The sequence below is a fragment of the Hesperophylax consimilis genome, chromosome 10 (genome assembly GCF_061612785.1).
Source record: "Hesperophylax consimilis isolate HC1 chromosome 10, BYU_Hcon_1.0, whole genome shotgun sequence".
Classification (NCBI taxonomy): domain Eukaryota; kingdom Metazoa; phylum Arthropoda; class Insecta; order Trichoptera; family Limnephilidae; genus Hesperophylax; species Hesperophylax consimilis.
The window spans coordinates 21,987,194-22,007,203 of record NC_142845.1 but is presented as its reverse complement, the minus strand read 5'-3'; the positions used below and the strand labels follow the sequence as shown (position 1 = coordinate 22,007,203).

Sequence of the window (20,010 nt, the reverse complement as noted above, 5' to 3'; positions counted from 1 at the left end):
TCATGAAGTTCCACTAATTATTCACTAACCGTTTGATGCTGATGTATATTCACTTGCACCATAGTGCTTTTTTGTTTACATTATTTTTAGTTAAACCGTCTTCGTATTTCCATGATTTTAAAACAATTCAAATTGATAGACCAGCGACAAAGCGGGGAGGTGGCGTGACCGTCTCCCTTTCCGTGATTTGTTTATAAATGAATCTGATAGTATACAGGCAATTCAGTTTGTATGTACTAATCACTACTTAGCCCTCGAAAATAAAATCTGCTTATGAGTTACTAACCCTTTTTGCAATGGCGTACAAATTGCTGGCTGCGTAAAAAACTACAATTCCATGAAAGTAAAAAATTTGGGCTTTTTTCCAAAATTTAGTCTGACACTTCTACATGTGTTCTAATTTATTCACCTCACTCATTTTTAGCATCCTACGCCAGGCTGTTAGTTTAATAATGAACATTCATGTCCCGTGCAGAAAAGTTCCACAATGGACACGAACCGTTGCTTTACTTCAGCGAACTTTACTTTTCTACGCATAATCTGGTTATTTCAATGTGCGCTCTTCTGTGGTCACCTTACCACTGATGTCATAGTTAATTCAAAGAACTCCCGGACCCAAAAAATATGGTTGCGTTCTTTGCATTCAGCTCATCAAAATGATACCCTGTTATTATATAAGGGTAAGTCTATGAATTTGGATGTATGTGATTCAAATGATTCTGCTCCCTCCATTTTTTTCTACACTTTCTTAATGGACTAAATACATATTCTAAAAATATAATTTAAATAAGTCGACGATAATAAAATAATGGTTTGTTTTCGAAATATTTTATTTAATCATCAACAGCTAAGAAAAAAACCTAAATATTAGGTACACTCGGAAAATAATGGTCAAATAATGTTGTTGTAAAAGAGAAGGATTATCACAAAATATTAAGCAAATAAAAATTCTTTCTTTGGATACAATAAGTTAGTGTTAACAACCATTTGCAATAAAACAGCTACTATTAAATGCATTTCTTCAATATTCATAATTTACTTTCTAGATGTTATTTTTTCTAACGAGAATACAGGATAGCAAAAGTACAGCTTGACACACTTAACTTTGCAGGAGGTGAAATGGGGAATGCATATGTATTATTTTTTGATTCTTAAGCTAAGTATACATACGCGAGCTGAACTGCCGAACTGAACCTCAACTTATGGGAAAGGAACGAAGCAACAGCAAATGGTGCGAAACACCGCTTGCAGTTGCTTCGCTCCTTTCCCGTAAATCTTGGCAAGGTTCGCAAATATATACATACCATTAGAACACCAAATACAAAGTTAGGTATGTCGATCTGTACCTGATTATTTAAAATAGTCAACCCATTGATAAAGAATAAACTAGTAAGGCTCCACAACACTCTGTCTGGTAAGATTAATGAATATTAAAATAAAACACAATGTAAATTTATAATACTACTAAACAATTCCAAACTTTCCTAGCTTCAGTAGTGTGACCACATCATCCCCAATCTGGGGAAGAGGAAAACTGGAAAGTAACTGATTATTCAGATATCACTAAAGTCACCATTTCAAGCAATGTTTTGAATGATTCTGAAGTAGTAATTTGACATCAGCGAATCATCTGTTGAATTTAATTCAATGGTTTAATATCAGAAACCTCATTTAGTATATTCTTTATCAACGATCTATCCAACGTAATTCTGACCGTATATCACTGTTGTGTTAACAGCGTCCTATGAGCTCGGCTTAGCAATGCAAACTATAAGCATTCATTATTATTTTTTGTGGCCTTGGTTAAAAAGTATATCGCCATTTCCCATAGAAGAAATCAGCAAGTTAATTCTTTTCAATGGATTTTAAATAAACTTTTATGTTACTTTTTCACTTTTATATTTTTTAATATGTTTATTTTTAAACTGAGATTCAAAAAAGTCATTTGGATATCAAAGGAAAGTGATAAGCTTTTTTTATGTTTGCAGAATCAATCTGTCAAAAAAAATCGCAAAATAGTGAAAAACTTTATGGGAAACAATCTTATTCATTATATTCAAATGGTTTCAAATTACATGAACGTTTTTTTTTTTTTTAATTATTGGATAAATATTATATTTCCATATTTAAGTACATTTCATTTGCAATAAATTTACAAATTTTATTTTACAATGTACAAATAAAATTTATTATTTTCCTCCACATAATATAGAATCATTGAAACTAATAAATTTCCAAGTGTAACTTTTTTAATGTGAGACATTCAGTTCAAACACACTACGTACAAATTTAATTGACATTTGATGTCTTATGGTGTTTATTAGTTTTGGATGTAATGTTTTTGTAAAAATTGTCTCTGAACTTTATAGATATAAACAAGTAGTGGTCAGTCTCTAGGATTGCAGAGAAGTTTAAAAGTGGGTTGAATTACTCCAATCAACATAAGATCTATAGAAATTGACTTGACAAAATCAATTTAATTTTAACAAAACATTTTTGAAAAAAAAATAGTTTATATAAACTCATTATTGTACTTTTACACTGGTAGAGATGAAATTAAAAACAAGGCAAAGAAATTTAATGGCAAGAATTGCAACTTACAATCTTTGCTTCCTTTATTACATCCATATAAATAGAGACCCATCTTTAATTAACCACACTCGTCCATTATAAATAAAAATAATAAAAATAAACTGTATCATGAATAGAGAAAGTTAAAAAGAATATCACCTGTATAATATGTGCTGCGACAACTCGTTACATTTTTGTATAAATATCTAATACCTGCTCATCATTCGACGAGACTGCCCCAGGGGAGGGATTACGACTCTCTTTATTCCGGGTCAATGGTAAACAACCAATAGTAAACCAAGCAACAACCGGGAGATACAAGATGAAAAAGAATAACACTCGTCACGAGTGTACAGCAGGTATAAAGGTCAAACGGATAGATTGGATATCGGCTAATCACGTAAATGCAGCTAACAAAGCTTTTTAAAAACCAAGTTAGGCTTTGAAGTGTGAAATGAATCTACTTGCACAATAATTGTTTTTAATTTGGCTATAGTTTAAGATTCGGGACATTGCTATTAAAACAAGTGAGACTTTCTATGTAAGCCACAGCACCATAGTACGTAACACAGTATTTAAAAAAAGTTGTTATAACTAGTCCTATGTTTTTAATGGTTAAACATTTCCTAGGCATCTTATGCGCTACTTAATAGGCTTACTACAATCATAAATATCATTTGATTCACAACTTGTCAGTGCATTCTCCAGACACTCTTCCAAACAAACACACAACCTCTCCAGCGGGACCGTTACTCCATTCATCTTCTTGTGGTCTCACCACATTACTTCAATTTTATACCTAAATAATTGAAAAGATACTAATTTTTATAGGTTTATTATAATTTCGGGTGCTGAACATCGACATTTGATCACTTTCACCGTATTCATGTCATTCATTGAAACTTGCTCATATTTTGCCTAAATATGAAAAACAAAATTCATTATTCGAAATTATAGAAATAAATATACTTGAAAATCAACAACTATGTCTTAAAATACGTTTATATTCCACCTGTTTCAAGGCAATACTAATAAATTATGGTAGTTTAATACAGAGAATATTTTATTTTTATGCGGGCAAGCAATAATAATAATTTAATATGAAATAGTAAAAGACGTAAATCAAATTATAAATTTCCTTCCAATTAGTGATTTGTTTTTGGTGATACTGCCTTCTTCTTTAGCCAACGTTTCAGACAGCTGTCTGAAACTTTGGCTAAGGAAGAAGGTAGCGCAGAGAGCTAGCATACTTTAAGAAGGGGGTAGCGCAACACGGCATAATACCCCAAACACCAGTGTCAGTCCGTGACTTCAGTGAGCTATAGTGGTAAGATTGAAAAATACAGCATTAATTATGTAGCTGAAATTATTATTTTTTTTTAAATTTCAATTTTTGGTATGAAGATTTTCAGGATTATTTCAGTTTGTGGATGCTACGCATCCCCAAACGGAAAATTATATTAAAAATTCAAAATTCAGTCACAACATCAAATGTGGTATTTTCAATGTTTCCACTCTAGCTAACTGAAAAGTCACAGACCGCCAGTGATGCTCACCCTCCTAAGATAAGACATATACAAAAAGTTTTTTTTTTAAACACAATAATATTTGCCTTTAATATCTGAAATTCATCATTGATCAACAGTTGATATTTTAAAATTATTTACAGTTGAAAGGAAACAATTACAAACCTTACAACTGAAAGCGCGTTTCTAACGAGAAGTAGCGCTCAGTGTAAATGGCCATGCGTCATCCATCACCCACGCAAAAAGGTGGAAACAGCACTAAAGTATAATTAAAATAACAAATAGATGGACAACACAACCACTCCATTAGGAGATAATGGAGCCATTCTTTAAAAATAAACATATTGCCAGGAGAAAGACGGAATATGACCTACATTATAATTAAAATAAATTGTATCAGACTTTTGCTTGTTTTATAATTTTAGAATTCACAGAGAATCATTTGTAAATTAATTATATGACATAACGCAGCTCGCAGCTCCAACATTATTAAAAACACCTACAACTTTAACACATTTTTGATACCTTTTACATCTAAGAGGACATTTAAATGTTCACCACACAATATTGTACAATGAAAATAAATAATGAGTTAGAAGAAACATGGCTGACAATCATTCTTATAAACACTTTGACATTAGACTCTCTAGCACTGTGTTAATTTGCATTTCACGCAGTGGTGGGTCAAACAGTTCCAAAGTATCCTGCATGTGCCAACTAACCTTTTCACTGCACAAAGGAAAAACATGAAATGTGTTAAATATAGACATTTTCACAAAAACTTGGGCGCAATCATTCGTATGAAATATTTACAAATGTCGACCCAATAGGGTTCAAGAAATGAGAAGTGATTGATGTATGTAAGTACTCTGTGTGCGGACATTGGGGGAGTTTTACAATTAGCACCGCTATACATGAATATATCAAACTTGTAAATTATTATAAACTGTCATTAGAACACATTCTTCTATTTATGTGGTATCATTACCAATTGGACATTTCAATTATTGACCAATTCTACATTTTTAAAATAATAATAATACAATTCGTTTGTGAAAAAAGAGAAATGCCATTTAACTATGTGCTCATTCTAAAGGTGGACTAGTACATTGATTAAAGTATGACTTTGCATTAAAAAAACCTATGTACAACTCTATACTAAGTGACTAAAAAAAAAACTCCAATGTCTATTCACAAGCAGAGTAACAATTGCAAACAAATATGTCTCCACATCACCGAAGACAAATAATTTAAATTATTTATTACCGAGGATAATAAATAATACGAATTTTTTTCCAAAATACCAAAGTAAAAGATGGCAAACATTTTACAAGCATTCAATTAATTAGATTAGTCGTGATTGCTTTAAGGAGAGACTGCACAACTCAACAAACATAATGATCGCAATCTCCTATCAATTGGTTTACATGTTCTCAGCAGTATTACACAATGTATCCATATTATTATTATTAATACATGTGCAGTTGCACATTTGTAAATAATAATTAGTTATTGTGGAGGTGTGGCGGTGACCTTTTGAACACTTTGAGAACACTTTTCTGTCGAATTTCGTCAGCCGTGCAGTGCAGGTCAAATTTAATAATAAATATTACAATGAAATTACCCATTTATTACATTAGATTGTCTCACAATACTACAGTTGCTAGTAGTACTGTGATATCATCCGGTTTTCCACCTGAAAAAAAAATACAAACAAACTCTTTAATATAAAAATAATGTGTTGTGTCAGAAAATCCTAAAAACTCTATGTAAAGCTCGGGCAACGGCGGGGACTATAAAAATACTTTAATTTTCATGTCATCTTTTCAATGAATCTTATAGTTGTAGTACATATATCTAATGTTGCTTGCTCTGCATGGTCAAAACCACTTATTCTTTTCCACATTAAGTTCTGAAACAAAATGATAATATGTACCTATATGAATTCTATCAAAGATATAGGCACAATATATATTTTTTTAAATCTGATAACATCTGACCCATGATGTAAATAATGTATTAACCATGTCATTTTTAATGACTATCAACATTATTTTATTAATGTCTGATAAAAAGCATTATTAAAATAATGCTAAAAAAATTAAATAGAAACCGAAAATGTTTTTTAAAAAGTAATACAGTAATAGTATAGTAATACAGTAATAGTATAGTAATACAGTAATAGTATAGTAATACAGTAATAGTATAGTAATACAGTAATAGTATAGTAATACAGTAATAGTATAGTAATACAGTAATAGTATAGTAATACAGTAATAGTATAGTAATACAGTAATAGTATAGTAATACAGTAATAGTATAGTAATACAGTAATAGTATAGTAATCAGTTAATGAGTTGTTTCACAATAGTGAATTTAAAATAGATGCTTCATTAACAATTATTTTATTTACTTAATAATGGTAGTTCGATCTTAATTATATAATACAATCATTGCTGAATACAGGCATACCGCTGATCGCCCCAATACCACTACGCATTTATTGTATGAAACAATATGCTAGGGTGGGTGCAACTTACCTATAGCGTCGATGCCATTCTGGCGGGCATTCTTGGCAAACGGCGACATGAACTCGCCGTCAAAAGAGAGGTTCCTGGCCATCCACGCTATGGAGTTGGCCACGGCCTGCAGTGCCACGGCGTCGCTCTCGCCCTGCGCGCGCTGCAGCTCCGCCACCAGTACGCCCTCGGGCACGTTGTCGAACACGCCGTCCGTGGCCACCAGGATCACGTCGCCTTCCTCAACGCCGAACTCAGCGGTGTCAGCAGATTCGGGCCTGAAAATGGAAAAAAAACATTACTAACCGCTTCTTCCAAAGTGAATTATTTTGCAAAAAATATATTTTTTTTAATTCATATATTATATTAAAATGGTGACCGGATAAATCATCAAAATGATAATTCATCACATCTTTAAAAAGTTATAAAGTATAAAGTAAAAATAATAAATATATATTTTATAAAGTCATGGAAAGTGATGAAACAAAAACATTATTAACTGGGTAAAGTAGGTTAGATTAGGTTAAAATATATATATATTTTTTTTTTTATCGTTTTTAATGACTTTATATCACTTTTTAAAGGTGTGTTGAATGGTCACTGTGTTGAGTTAGCATAGAACCATTTAAAATGTATCAAATAATTGCAAAAAAAAACTTCGAAACACCTCGAAGGCCGGTATTTCATAAATAAATAAATAATAATATAATAAATAAATAAATTCTTTATTCCAGGATGTGGGGAGATTAGTGCAATCCCACACATCCCATAGAGGACATAAGTACAGATAGTATTTACATATAGTAAAATAAATAAAAAGAGATTAAAAAATTAAAAATTAAATTGAAAATGAAATTAAATTATTAGCATTTATTTCTTTTTAAATAAATAAATTGGTTGAATAATTTTAGGTTAGCCACAAAATGGTTGAACAAATCCTGTTTTGTGTTATTGTGTAATATCACACTCAAACAAGAACGGTTGGCATCTTTTCAAACACAACATAGAATACATTAGATGCTAACCAAATTTATGTTAAGTTACAAAACTAGCTCTAAACAGTTCTATTCTTATTTCATTTGCCACAGGTCCACCAGCTCCAAACATCCGAAAATTTTGGCAAAGTGGTTTAAACCTTTGGGATTGTACAGACATTGGAGGTTCAATACTCTGCAAGCTATGTCCTCCAATCCAGCACGAGCAATTACAAGTAATACAGCATAATGACGGCAGTAGGGAGCATTTAAATATTGCCAAGTTATTCGTAACCGGGATAATCTACCCATGCTGTAACTTATCATAAGATATCTTGGACATGTCGTTCGCCAAACTGAGAATTCCAACCTGGAGAAGCTAATGTTCACTGGCAAAGTGTTAAAAGGACTGGTCAAAGTACCATAGGCATCCGGAACGTGGGTGTCCGTGGCTCTCCATGCAGCACAGGACCATCAGGCCGAGGGGCAGGCAATTAAGCAACAACTCAAGAAGTATTTATAACCCACGACGTTTTGATGAATGTTATCTTACCTGTCACTAAGGACGTTGGCGCCGTGACCGGGCGGGGGAAGGCTGAGCTGGAAGGGCGTGTTGAAGTAGTGCTGCTGCTCGTGGGAGCGATGCACCACGCGACCGGCGCGCACCACCATATAACCCGAGTCGCCGATGTTGGCCGTGCACATCATGCTGGTCTCGCGGTTCAAGATCATCACACAGGCGGTACTACTGCCTGAAATAAATAATGTATCAAAAACATTAGGTTTAATTTAGAAAGTACATAATTTGTGGTAGAATTCTATTTTAATGTGACTTTAAAGTTAAAAAGAGTAGGGTTGGTATTTTTATAAGTTGGATGAATTAAGAGAAATTTAAGTAAAAAAGTGTGATGTTATGGAAAATTTACACTTTTCAAGGGAAAATTAAAGCATGGAAATGCACACTAGTAAAAAAAATCCATGTCTAGTTTGTGATAATCAGTAGAGATTAATTTTATATTGTTTATAAATAAATTTTAAAAATACTGCTTAAGTAACACCCCGGCGATAACACAATTGTGAATTTTAATAGAAAACTCAAATTAGCGCATTATCTGTTTACTTTGTTTGATTTTTTTCCAAGTGGGCACTTTTTGTCAATTTCAGTCAGACTTTTTTCTCTTAAAACAATGGGTAGAACTTGAAGCTTGGATTATCATATTACATATGGATAGCATCAAAGGGTTAATCAATCATAAAAACTATTGTATTTATACATTATAAGGTGTCTAGAAGTATAATGCAGAAATGTGATGTATGGTAATAAGTTGAGTATTTAAGCGATAGATGGCGCTAGTCATCTAGGTGTCTAGAAGTATAATGCAGAAATGTGATGTATGGTAATAAGTTGAGTATTTAAGCGATAGATGGCGCTAGTCATAAAGCTTACTCCAGAGTCCGACAGATGTCGCTAGAGTGTAACAATTACTTGTGAGATGAGATTGACAGGGAACAAGCTTCTCGAACCAGAGAATTACCAACCCTCGGGTAATGAACAGTGTAGCTAAATCAAGACAGACCTATTATTTGTAACGTAAATAAACACAATTATAAGTGGAACCTTTTACTTTTTAACAAAGAGTTCCCAACACTTAAATCTGCAAAAGTAAGGCAGATATAATAAGAAATGAGTTTAAACAGGACCAGGTGTGATTTATAATAGCCCTTGAGATATGATTGATAATATTTACTACCCACCAAAGTGATTTTGCTGATATGTTAAAATTATAATATTACACAATATCTAGTTTTACACATTCCTCCAATGTTCTTACCACAGACAATTATAATCGCTATCAAACTACACTTGCTTGGAAAGTTAGGGTACAAAGGTCAAATGAGTTGACTCATTGTGTCCAATGGCAGACAACTAATTAATTATTAGTCCAAGCAATAGTCTAATCATATACATTATGCAAGATCATTAACCAATTCCTAGTTCAACTTTTTAACAAACATTGTTGGGAAAAGGTGTTTTATTTATGGTAAAAAATTACAAAAACAAAAACATTACCGTTTTCTTCTCTTACTTTTTAGGCATAATATCTTAAAATATTGAAAGCATAATCCGCCACCACACTTGTGGTAGACCCATGTATGACCGAATTATAAATTGGGTGATCAGAAAATAATTCTAAAATTACATGTATAAACGCTTAGATGTCCCGCTTTTTAAGCAAAAGTGATTGTTCTATGAAGGACGGCTAAATTAAGAATTTTTCAAAATCAAATATGAAATTCAGGAAGACTACTTGCAAAGAGTGACAATGGTAGGGTAAATATTTTTGAACGAAGTTCTAAAACCATTTTTACGTATCATTTAAAGAGTCCAGAATCTTACAGCTCTGCTGAAGGCCTCGTGAAACAAGTCAGTGTATGGGGCACCAAGTATTAAAGGAGAAAACAGCATATAAAAAAATATTTTCACATCTCACATTACAAAGTCAGTAAATAATAATATAATATGGTCACGAGAAACTATGATGCCATATTGTGACAAACTGCAGAATTCCTAGAATAATTCACACATAATACATATTTACTTGCAACACATCCTGATGGTCAATGAGGAAAATCATCAACGATACAAAGCTTGTGACAACTTGTTTGACAGCAAAACAAAGCAATGGTCACCTCAGATAAAATGAAAGAATTGAGGAGAAAAAAGTGTGAATAAGAGTGCGAGGAATGAGATTTTTTTTTTTTTTTTTTTTACAGTATTACCGCACAAGAGTCCCAACTGCTCCCGTCTGGAGCCAGTGAGACTATGGCATCCCCAATTGGGGTATGTTGTGAGGCTGAGGGTATTGGGGAGGGGAGGGAGATGGGGAAGAGGAAGGTGAGGAAGTACCTGGCTATTCAGATCTGGTCACCAAACACGGCTAAAGCCATTTCAAGCAACGTTTCAATTCTGAATGGTGGTCTTACACCAGGGCGATACTGAGAGTATCTTCCACTCTGGAACGTGCCGCAAATATACTATATATTATTTTAATTAATTAATTAATTGTGAAATAACACAAATTAATCAAATAAAATTTATTTGCGCACGCCGGGTTCGAACCCGCGACCTTCGGATCTGTAGTCAAAAGCGTATACCACTAGACCACGCCGGCCGTCGGCGAGATGGACCAGGGGTATGGCTGTGGTACCACACATTTATCCATGGAAACATGTTAAAGATCATATGTATTGTATGCTTATTAATCTAGTAAACAAGTACTTTTTTATGAATGTATGTAAATTATTCAGTTTTTTGTTTCAAACCTCTTATACATATGCCATAAGAAGCTGTCAAGTCTTTTCCAACAAATTTTTTATAGGTAGGTAATAATAGATAATTTTTTCTTATATCGCGGCTAGTTCTTCTTTTGTAATTCTACCTGCATCATTAAATGGGAATCCTACAGCTTCTACCCAGTAAAAACATGTAAAATGTTATGTGGAAAGTATTTTTGCCGTGGCCGGCTAATATATAATGCATCAGAGCAGAGAGTCTATACTGGTGGACTCAACTTTTACAAAAACCTACTACATAGACACTTAAGATGGGATGAGATGAAGGATTTAGTCCAGGTCGCAACAATTAAAATCCATTCGTTATACGTTGTGCGCACAAGACAACACAAAACTAGGGAGATTTTTTTTAATCTGTTGCTAACTGTCGCCACAACTAACGTTGCTTATATGCAGGGTCCTTACTTTCGCTAAAAGTCTCTCCTTTCATTGTTCGGTGGTAGTGGTGGTTACCAAGTGTAAAAATACAATAAAAAAACTAATTCCATTTGAATTTATAGGCAGCTGGCAGCTACAGCATTGATAGTGGCATCGTATGCATTGCTTCTCATCCTCTAATAACCATAACAAAATTGACTACAATCATAGATCACTCAGTTGGCAATTACTCTTCCAATAAAAGCAAATTAACATTGATTCAACCTTCAAAAAGGAGTGTAAACAAATGCCACTGTGAAATAATAACAACCAAAGTTGATCAATGAAAAGCTCAAATAACGATTTTCAATATTCACATTATCATTAGGCCTGGGTTAACTCTTATTTTGCGGTATTGCCTAATACCAGAGGTGAAGAGTATTTACTAGAACAGATGTTTGGAACAGATATGTCAAAGATACTTTCGTACTTAGTATTTGTTCTTGAGTATTGGGGGCCCATATAAGCAAGACAACTCGCAAGTTTGTGGAGAAAGAGAGACGGTGGACCTGCCAGACTTGTACATCACGATATTTAAAATATTTTCCATTGTACTTTATTGACTTTTTGGAAAATAGCATAATACAGAAATTATAAAAGGCGAATGCAAAGCAGTTTACAGAATAAAAAATTTGCAGCTAAATCTTTCCACCATTACATCACAGTTAAGCAAACAAAACGTATATGCAATTTGCAGTACTAAAATTGTTTATATGGCGTACAGTTGAATTTAGCTGAATGCTGTAATATTTATAAAACTGGGGAATTATTCCTTTGTGTGCAAACTGAGTGCAAATTTCCATAGAAATCTGCTTGGAAACATGAATTAAATCAGGAAGTAAACAAACATGTTTTATCTTCTAGTTACTATCCTGGTCCGTGTCAATATGTGACAGATAATACATTTTATTGGAACAGATATCTTTATGAAAGTGAAAATATAAAACTCGTTCTAGATTCTATACACTATTTTTTTTTTATAGAGCGGAGACGGATTACACATAGTTCCCATGAGCACTTAGGCCATAGGAGCATTGTGCTATCTCCCATTTTACCTTATTCCTTTAACAGTCACCTGGTCCCTTTTATAAAGTTCACCAGGGTTGTTATTGGATATGTGTTATGTCTTCTGGTTCCACAATGTGTATTCCCAGGTCTCATTTCTCCTCTCCAATCCCCCTTGGTTCCCTGAAGGCCCCACAAGGAAAGAGAGCCTCATCTCTCCTCTCCACTCCTCCTTGGTTCCCTAAAGGCCCCACGATGGCGGAGGACTTCGTCTCTCCTCTCCACTCCTCCTTGGTTTCCTAAAGGCCCCAGGATGGAAGAGGATTTCGTCTCTCCTCTCCACTCCTCCTTGGTTCCCTATAGGCCCCGCGACGGAGGAGTCTACTCCTCCTTGGTTCCCTGAAGGCCCCATGGCAGAAGAGTCCACTCCCCCTCAGTTCCTTGAAGGCCCGCGAGGGAAAAGGAAGTTTTCAAATGGTCCAATATTCGTCCCACAGGTATCCAGGGAAATAGAAAGTCTACTACAGCTCTACTACTCTACTCCAGCAGAGCCCCGAGTGCTGGAGTAAAGTCTAAATACTCCGAGATGCGACCCTGTTTCTCGGAGGCACCGTTCGTGACACTGTTCCCCAGGTCATTCAGCCTGAGCACGGTAGCTCACACCTTAGCTTGGGATGGCTATTGCAGGTCGTGTTTTCACTCCCTGAGCGATGGGTTCGCCACACTCCCTATGCTGATTCTATAGACTATAGACCAGTGCTTCCCAATTAATTTTTTCCTGAGTACCCCCCTTCGAAAAAGAGCCTAAAATCGCATACCCCTTGTAGCCAAAAAGATAAATAAATAATTCGCAAAACACAAGACAATATTCTTCCCTGCAGTATTGCAACTCTTTTGATGTTGTTCAAAATAGCCGCCCGTGCAGGTGTCATACGCAGATTGATTGACTCAAAATATATTTCGACGATTTTAATGTTTGCATGCACATACCCCTAGCCGTACCACTAATTGGGAACCACTGCTATAGACAAACAAAGCATGCACGTTATTGTTAATTTGCAAATCCTCTTATATATTGTTGTTTGAAAGGCGGCATTTATTAGTCAGAATAATAAAGTTCATTACAAAATATAGCGGATCAATTTGTTACAAAAAAGTGAATAATAAAATATTTGTCAGCATTAATAAAATAAATGCAATTCAAAGCTCCATATTCATAGATCCACATTGTAAAAGTAACTTATCACACAAAACAGGTCTTAAGTAGTAAAATCATTGACTGCAACATGACATATAGAATAATTGCAATATTACATATTTACAATTTGTGTCAAGTACTATCTATAAAAGGATAACTGTAACACATTAATTTACTTCAATGTAAACTTTGTCACAGCTGTAGGTATTAATTAACCTTTATGTGAAATAATTACACCTTTTAAAATGGCTCTACAAAATTATTTTTTTTACATGGAATGAAAGACAAACCCTCCCAGGCATAGACATTCAATTTAAAAGACTTGCCCTAACATGAAATCTGGGTATCATTTCAACGAGCTGGAGACAAACCACTTGACGATATTTTTGACATCAGGAAGGTTTGTGAATGCTTTGAATAAACTATGACATCAGTGACAAGTTGACCGCTGAAGAGCGCACATTGAAACAACCAGAACCTGCAAGGAAGAGTAAAGTTCGCGAAAGTAAGGCAATGGTTTGCAGCGCAGTCCATTATTAAGGCAACACAAAACTCTAATAACGGGGGTTTGCTAGACGCTCACATTTTAATTATTTCTGATGAACTATTACTAAAATCCCAAATGTTTCTAGAGGGATCTCTACTGATGTAAGTTATTTATATTTAACACTAATAAAAATCGGACCTTACCATAAAAATATTTTATGTAAAACAGTTCGAAAAATTTATAAAAATATTAAACAACTATAAAATCAGTAGTAAGCCCCAGATATTTTCTTTTTAGACGATGAGTTAGTAACTTCCCGAGGGATCCCTCTAGAAAAATTTGAGATTTTAGTAATACGTTCAACAGAAATAATTAAAATAAACCCCACAGAAATATAGATTTTCAAGGCCAGCTAGGGCAAAGTCGACCGTAGGTCAGTCCATTACGCCGGGCCGCCCGCTGAATATTCTTTTTACATGGCTACATCACTAATGTTGTTAAAATTACCATCTGGGCAAATTCAACTGCAGGTCTGTGCAATACTGTGCTTCACTAAGGTGGTTAAGATTCTGGCTTTATTTTAGGGTATTGTCTCGTCTTAAGGGACTTTTCTGTGCAGCATCTGAATGTTCATTTTTAACCAAACCGCCTAGCCTAGCGACACTAAAAATGAGTGAGTTGGGTAAATTATAACGCACTTGCAAAAGTGTCTAACTAAACAGTGTAAAAAATATTCAATTTTGGAGACTAGCCTGAACTTTTGATTACTTAATTTGGGATTTATAGTTTTTTATGCAGCCGGCAATTCGCGCTCCACTGTAAAAGGGACTAGTAATTCGTAAGCTGATTTTATTTTCGCGGACTAAATAGTGATATTACAATGCATGCTGTGTACACTGTCAGTCATTTATTCAGAAATCACAGAAAGGGAGACGGTCACGCCGCTTGTGCACTTGCCGTGCACTTGGCTTGTTCCCCTTTCCCTGATGGGTTGGTTTATCAATTTGGATGTCTATACTCCCAGTTTATGAATAACATGAAAATATTTGCTTTTTATTATCCACTAAGTGGAAAATGTTGCTTGTGCCGAGGATTGAACCCGTAGCGCCCTTAACTGATACTTTGGACCTTTCATCCACAAACCAGTAGAATATACCTAAAATATTAGCAAGACCATATCGCAAGTTTTCAGTCATACAATGTTTGTGGACTAAATATGACACAAACAATACCATCTATTCTTTAATGCTCCACTTTCATGTTGTGATATCGGAAAACTGGTAACCTGGCAATTCAACACACTCTTGAATAGAGATATAAAGTGTGAAAAGTGATGAAAAAAAAACTAGGTTATGCTAGGTTTAGGTTTATAGGCCAATTTTTTTTTCTTAACTTTTAATGACTGTATAACACTTTTCAAAAAATGTGTTGGATTGCTACTGTCCTGAGTTGCCATGGAACCCTCAAAACTGTGTTTTGCAAATGGGGACTTCTGCCTGAAAGGGTCTGTATATTCGTTACTTGAGAACTCTACACAATAGATCTTTTTTATTTTAAAGCTCGATTATATTTGGGTTTATGGCGATAATAAATACAATGGGAATGAAAGGAGAAATTCCAAAATAATTTCCAAGACGTAAGGACAACCTGTTTTGGCAAAAAAACAACCGTCACAAGCTATATTCAATATTAGACTTGGGAGCTGGCCAAGTCACGTGTTTCAAGACGTGTGATTTCAGAATTATTATGTTAATAGAAGTATTTTGGTGCCCGAAGAACTTCCACACAATTTAATTAATGTGGCCAACATTTTAACAACAGAAGTGACTCAACAACATTTTTACGAGGCAAAATAAAAAATATTAAATTTAGAATGCAATTTTTGCTATCTTTAGTATTTAAATTTTCTGTTTTATGGATATTGTAATATTATAGAACTGGATATAGAACAATGATCGCAGTATTATTTATTTATTTATTTAGACATCCATTGGGTTTTTACATACATAATAAGTTCTATTATTAACAAACAAAAAATATTATTTTACAACCTATCATCTTAAATATGTTCCCATTCTATCTCCTCCCCTCACTCTTCACTAATCCTTAGTCAACCCCCCTAGACCCACTTCAACGACTAATACATTTTTTTTTTTTATATTTAATTAAAATCAAATATAATAATATAATTATTAAGTTCTGCAAGTATTTTTGGTTTTTGTTATTGTTACAGCTGTTTCGGCTTTCAAGGCCATTTTCAAAACTTCAAAAAATAAAAACCAACAAAAAAAGGCCTAATACATGTAAGTTAGTATAAATTTTGCCGTGAGGAAGGAACAATTGTTCTGAAACCGGAAATCTATTCATATAAAGAAAAGTGTCTGTGGCAAGCAGGCTGCCTGGATGATTTATATAGCGCCGTTTTTGTGCAAAATTACCTCAAGGGCGCAGGTTTAAGTCTAATACTTCATTGTATGTTTATGAATTGCATACAAGGTGTTCACTTTCCGACCTCTATTTCATCAAATATATTATTTATTCAGCCTTTGCTAAGGCCACAACTGCCGCATACAAATCAGTTGAATATGCAAATAACTTGTAAAAAAAAAAATGGGCCTGCAACCACTATTTGCCTGCAAATTGAGCCTAAAAGAATGCACAAACATTGTAGCTTCACAAGATAATAACACTCTTTGGAATAACAACCAGAATCGTCAGCATTAATCCAGAAGTTGCGAGTTAGGACTACAAGTACAATAATTTTAAAAGAATTTAAGTTTACCTAAGTGACCAGTTAACTGCGTTCATCCAGCTTACACTTAGCAAGATGCAAGATGAAAGTTATAAAATTAAAAATTAAAAAATTAATTAATAATTATAAATTTAAAAATTACTCATTGAAGAAGAAGATAATACTAATAAATCTAAACGAAACATGAAACAGTAAAAGACACAGAAAAATAAAAAGATAACGGTCACAACTAGAAATCAAACCCAGGATCTCTCGTCTTACCGGGATTAAAAAATTAAATTGAAAAATATAATGATGTTTTATGTTAAATTATTTTAATCTGTTATGATTATTTTCATCACGGCATTGCAATATTAAATTAACCGAGAGAACCATTCAAAAACGTATTAACCGTATGCGTAAAGGTATGCAAATACTTGTCTATAATAATAATTTCTTTATTCTGGGATCTGGAGAGGTTAGTGCAATCCCACACATCCCATAGAGAGTGTAAATACATATTATTATAAATTTTATAAAAGTAATAAGTTAAATTTAATAGAATTAAAAAAAACAGTACATGAATATCAAAATTCATTTTCGTTCTATGGTGTTTCGAGAGTGAAAATATTTGAGTTTTCCAAGTAGTATAAAGGTCATTATTTTTTTGAAAACACCTTTGATTTGTTATTTTTCGTGCAGGGTACGCCATTCAGATGTATATGTTCTAATTAATTATATCACTAGCTGTACCCCGCCTCTTCCTGTGGCTCAGTCTGTCTCTGCAGATAGAGAAACGATAGCGCATGCTGCATTAAAAAAAAAAACATGTTTTTACCTGTCACAGGTGATATCTATATAATATATGTATATAAAAACACACACGTAGGCGAATTCAACGTTGTGTCAAAATTTCAAAGCAATTGGTGAAGAACTTTCAAACATTTAAAATTTTTAAATGATATAATAAATACATTTTTATGTATTTATTATATCATTTTATATATTTTAACAATCATGTTGAAAAAAAAAACATAATGACACGCATCATTTTGAATAAGGTATTATTATCAAATGAATTGTTATTTTGTCAAGGCGCGATAATTGATTTTTGAAAATGCCACGTATTCCCGCCACAGGCCGGGCCCGGCGCTGGCTATGCTCCGGGTTAGCATATCACCAGATAATTCCCGGGCCAGGGCCAGTGTAGGGGTATATTTCCACAAAGATCAGCACTGGCCGAGAAAACCGGCCGGTAACCAGCTGCAAGCCCACTTATTTAGAGAAATTTCTGATATCACGGTAATTTCCCTTATTTGACAATAAATCAATCTGATATTGATTATCAACAGATACACTGATTTATAGAGGTCAAGGACGATGGATCCATCCAGATAGTATAGGTAAACATTTTAAGAGAATAATGAACTACACAAAATTACAAAATGATGCCTTATAAAATAAAACCATTTAGCCACAATAACAATTATTATAAAAGGAATAACCAATGAATAAGACAAATTATAGACACAGCAGACTTTGTACAATAACAATACCATTGAAAAATCATTCAACAACAAACTAACACCTACAAACCAAATATTACAAACACACCATAAACAAAATTCATTGGAAGAGGCATGTCATCCAAAGCCATTACATCATAGCCACTTAATAGCACAAAAGCATTGGGTTAGTATATACTAGGTAGGTAGTTAAATTCTGCTGCTAATAAATTGACAACATTCAATGGTACCTATATTTAATTGGTATTGAGGCAAGGTTGGGGGAAATGATGATTATACAATGTCCCTAATGAATGTCAGCTTTAAAAGCTATTACCAAACTTAACAGTGTGCAAATTCATTATGTTTTTTTTAGCACAGTTTAGATAAGTATTTATTTTGAAGTTAATTGGCTTCCACATAAAAAAATGCTGTAAAGATAATCAATGGAAATATTCTTACAAGGCCGCAAAAACATTTTAAAAAGTTAATCTTAACTGTATGGCAAAAAATCTTTCAGGCTGTTGTCATGAAATCTGCACAGCTTTATCTGTATGGATTTTCTATATCAACGCAAATATTTTAAGCTTAGAACATAATTTTCACCAAGAGTAGCTTTTAAATATATGTATATCAAATTAACTGTCAACATATTTTTCAAGGTTCCATGATAACTCAACACATCTTTAAAAGTAACATAAATTGAATAAAAGCGATGAAAATAAACGTATAAACCTAACCTAAGTAACCTATTTAATTGAGTTATTGTTTCACCACTTTTCATGACTTTATATCACTTTAGGAGTGTTGAATTGTCATTTTGATTAGTTTTCCGGTCACCATTTTTCAAATGTGAGAAGTTGAGAAAATTTGTATCTTTAGGATTTGGCCTACAATGATATTTTGCTGTGGAAGATCTTTGCTAGTACATCAATAAGCCTGCTAGTATTATTATCACTTGTAAGGTGCATAAAGTGCATTATCGTAAATGCAAACTGTTAAAAATTCCAGAAAGTCAGTACTATTAAGTACTAGTATCTAAGTGGTACATTCAATAATAAAATGATATGGTTTTACGATGTTATTAAAAATACATCAAGGAAATTAAGCTTTTAAGCTAATCAAAGCCATCTTCATTCAAGAGGCCAACAAAGTAAGGACTTTTTTTAAATTCAAGATGTGTAGTGCATTTCTTGGGAATTCTAACTGATCTTGTTTTAATGAATTAATTAGTATTATATGCAGGAATTAGACTGGATATGAAGGACCAGTTGTTATACAGAATTTGAACAATTCATCAAATTTCAAAGTTAATTTCCTAGTTCTGTAAAGGTTCTATTCTAGTTCTGTCATTATATCATCAGTGAGTTAACTGACCAGTTGTTTCATATGAATGAAATAATAACAGAACTTCAATAGAACTTTCGCACAACTTGAAGATTAATGATGGGTTCCGGATTTCGAAGTTGAGTTCTGTGAAGGTTCTATTCAAGTTTTGTTATTATATCATTATTAACCAGTTGTTTCACAAAACTGAAATAATAACAGAACTTGAATAGAACCTTCGTTATGGTTTGTGGATGATTTTTCAAATTCTCCGTAACAACCCGTCCTAACATTTAAATTTGATGATTGTTCAAATTCTCCGAAACAACCCGTCCTAACATTGAAATTTGATGAATTGTTCAAATTCTATGGAACAACTGGCCTCAACTAAGGACGG

The 20,010-nt window shown here is 33.6% G+C and overlaps 1 protein-coding gene across 1 annotated transcript in view; it reads right to left on the bottom strand.

Moving 5' to 3' along the window:
• Positions 1-31: 31 nt before the first annotated feature.
• LOC149420463 (protein phosphatase PTC7 homolog) overlaps positions 32-20,010 on the bottom strand; it is a 39,792-nt gene continuing 19,813 nt past the window's right edge. Inside the window, exons 3-5 of the mRNA XM_089636725.1 lie at positions 8,144-8,342; positions 6,638-6,894; positions 32-5,793 (exon numbers count right to left, since the gene is read on the bottom strand). Coding sequence (XP_089492851.1) covers positions 5,744-5,793; positions 6,638-6,894; positions 8,144-8,342 — 506 coding nt within the window. The 3' untranslated portion in view covers positions 32-5,743. The remainder of the gene's footprint in view (positions 5,794-6,637; positions 6,895-8,143; positions 8,343-20,010) is intronic.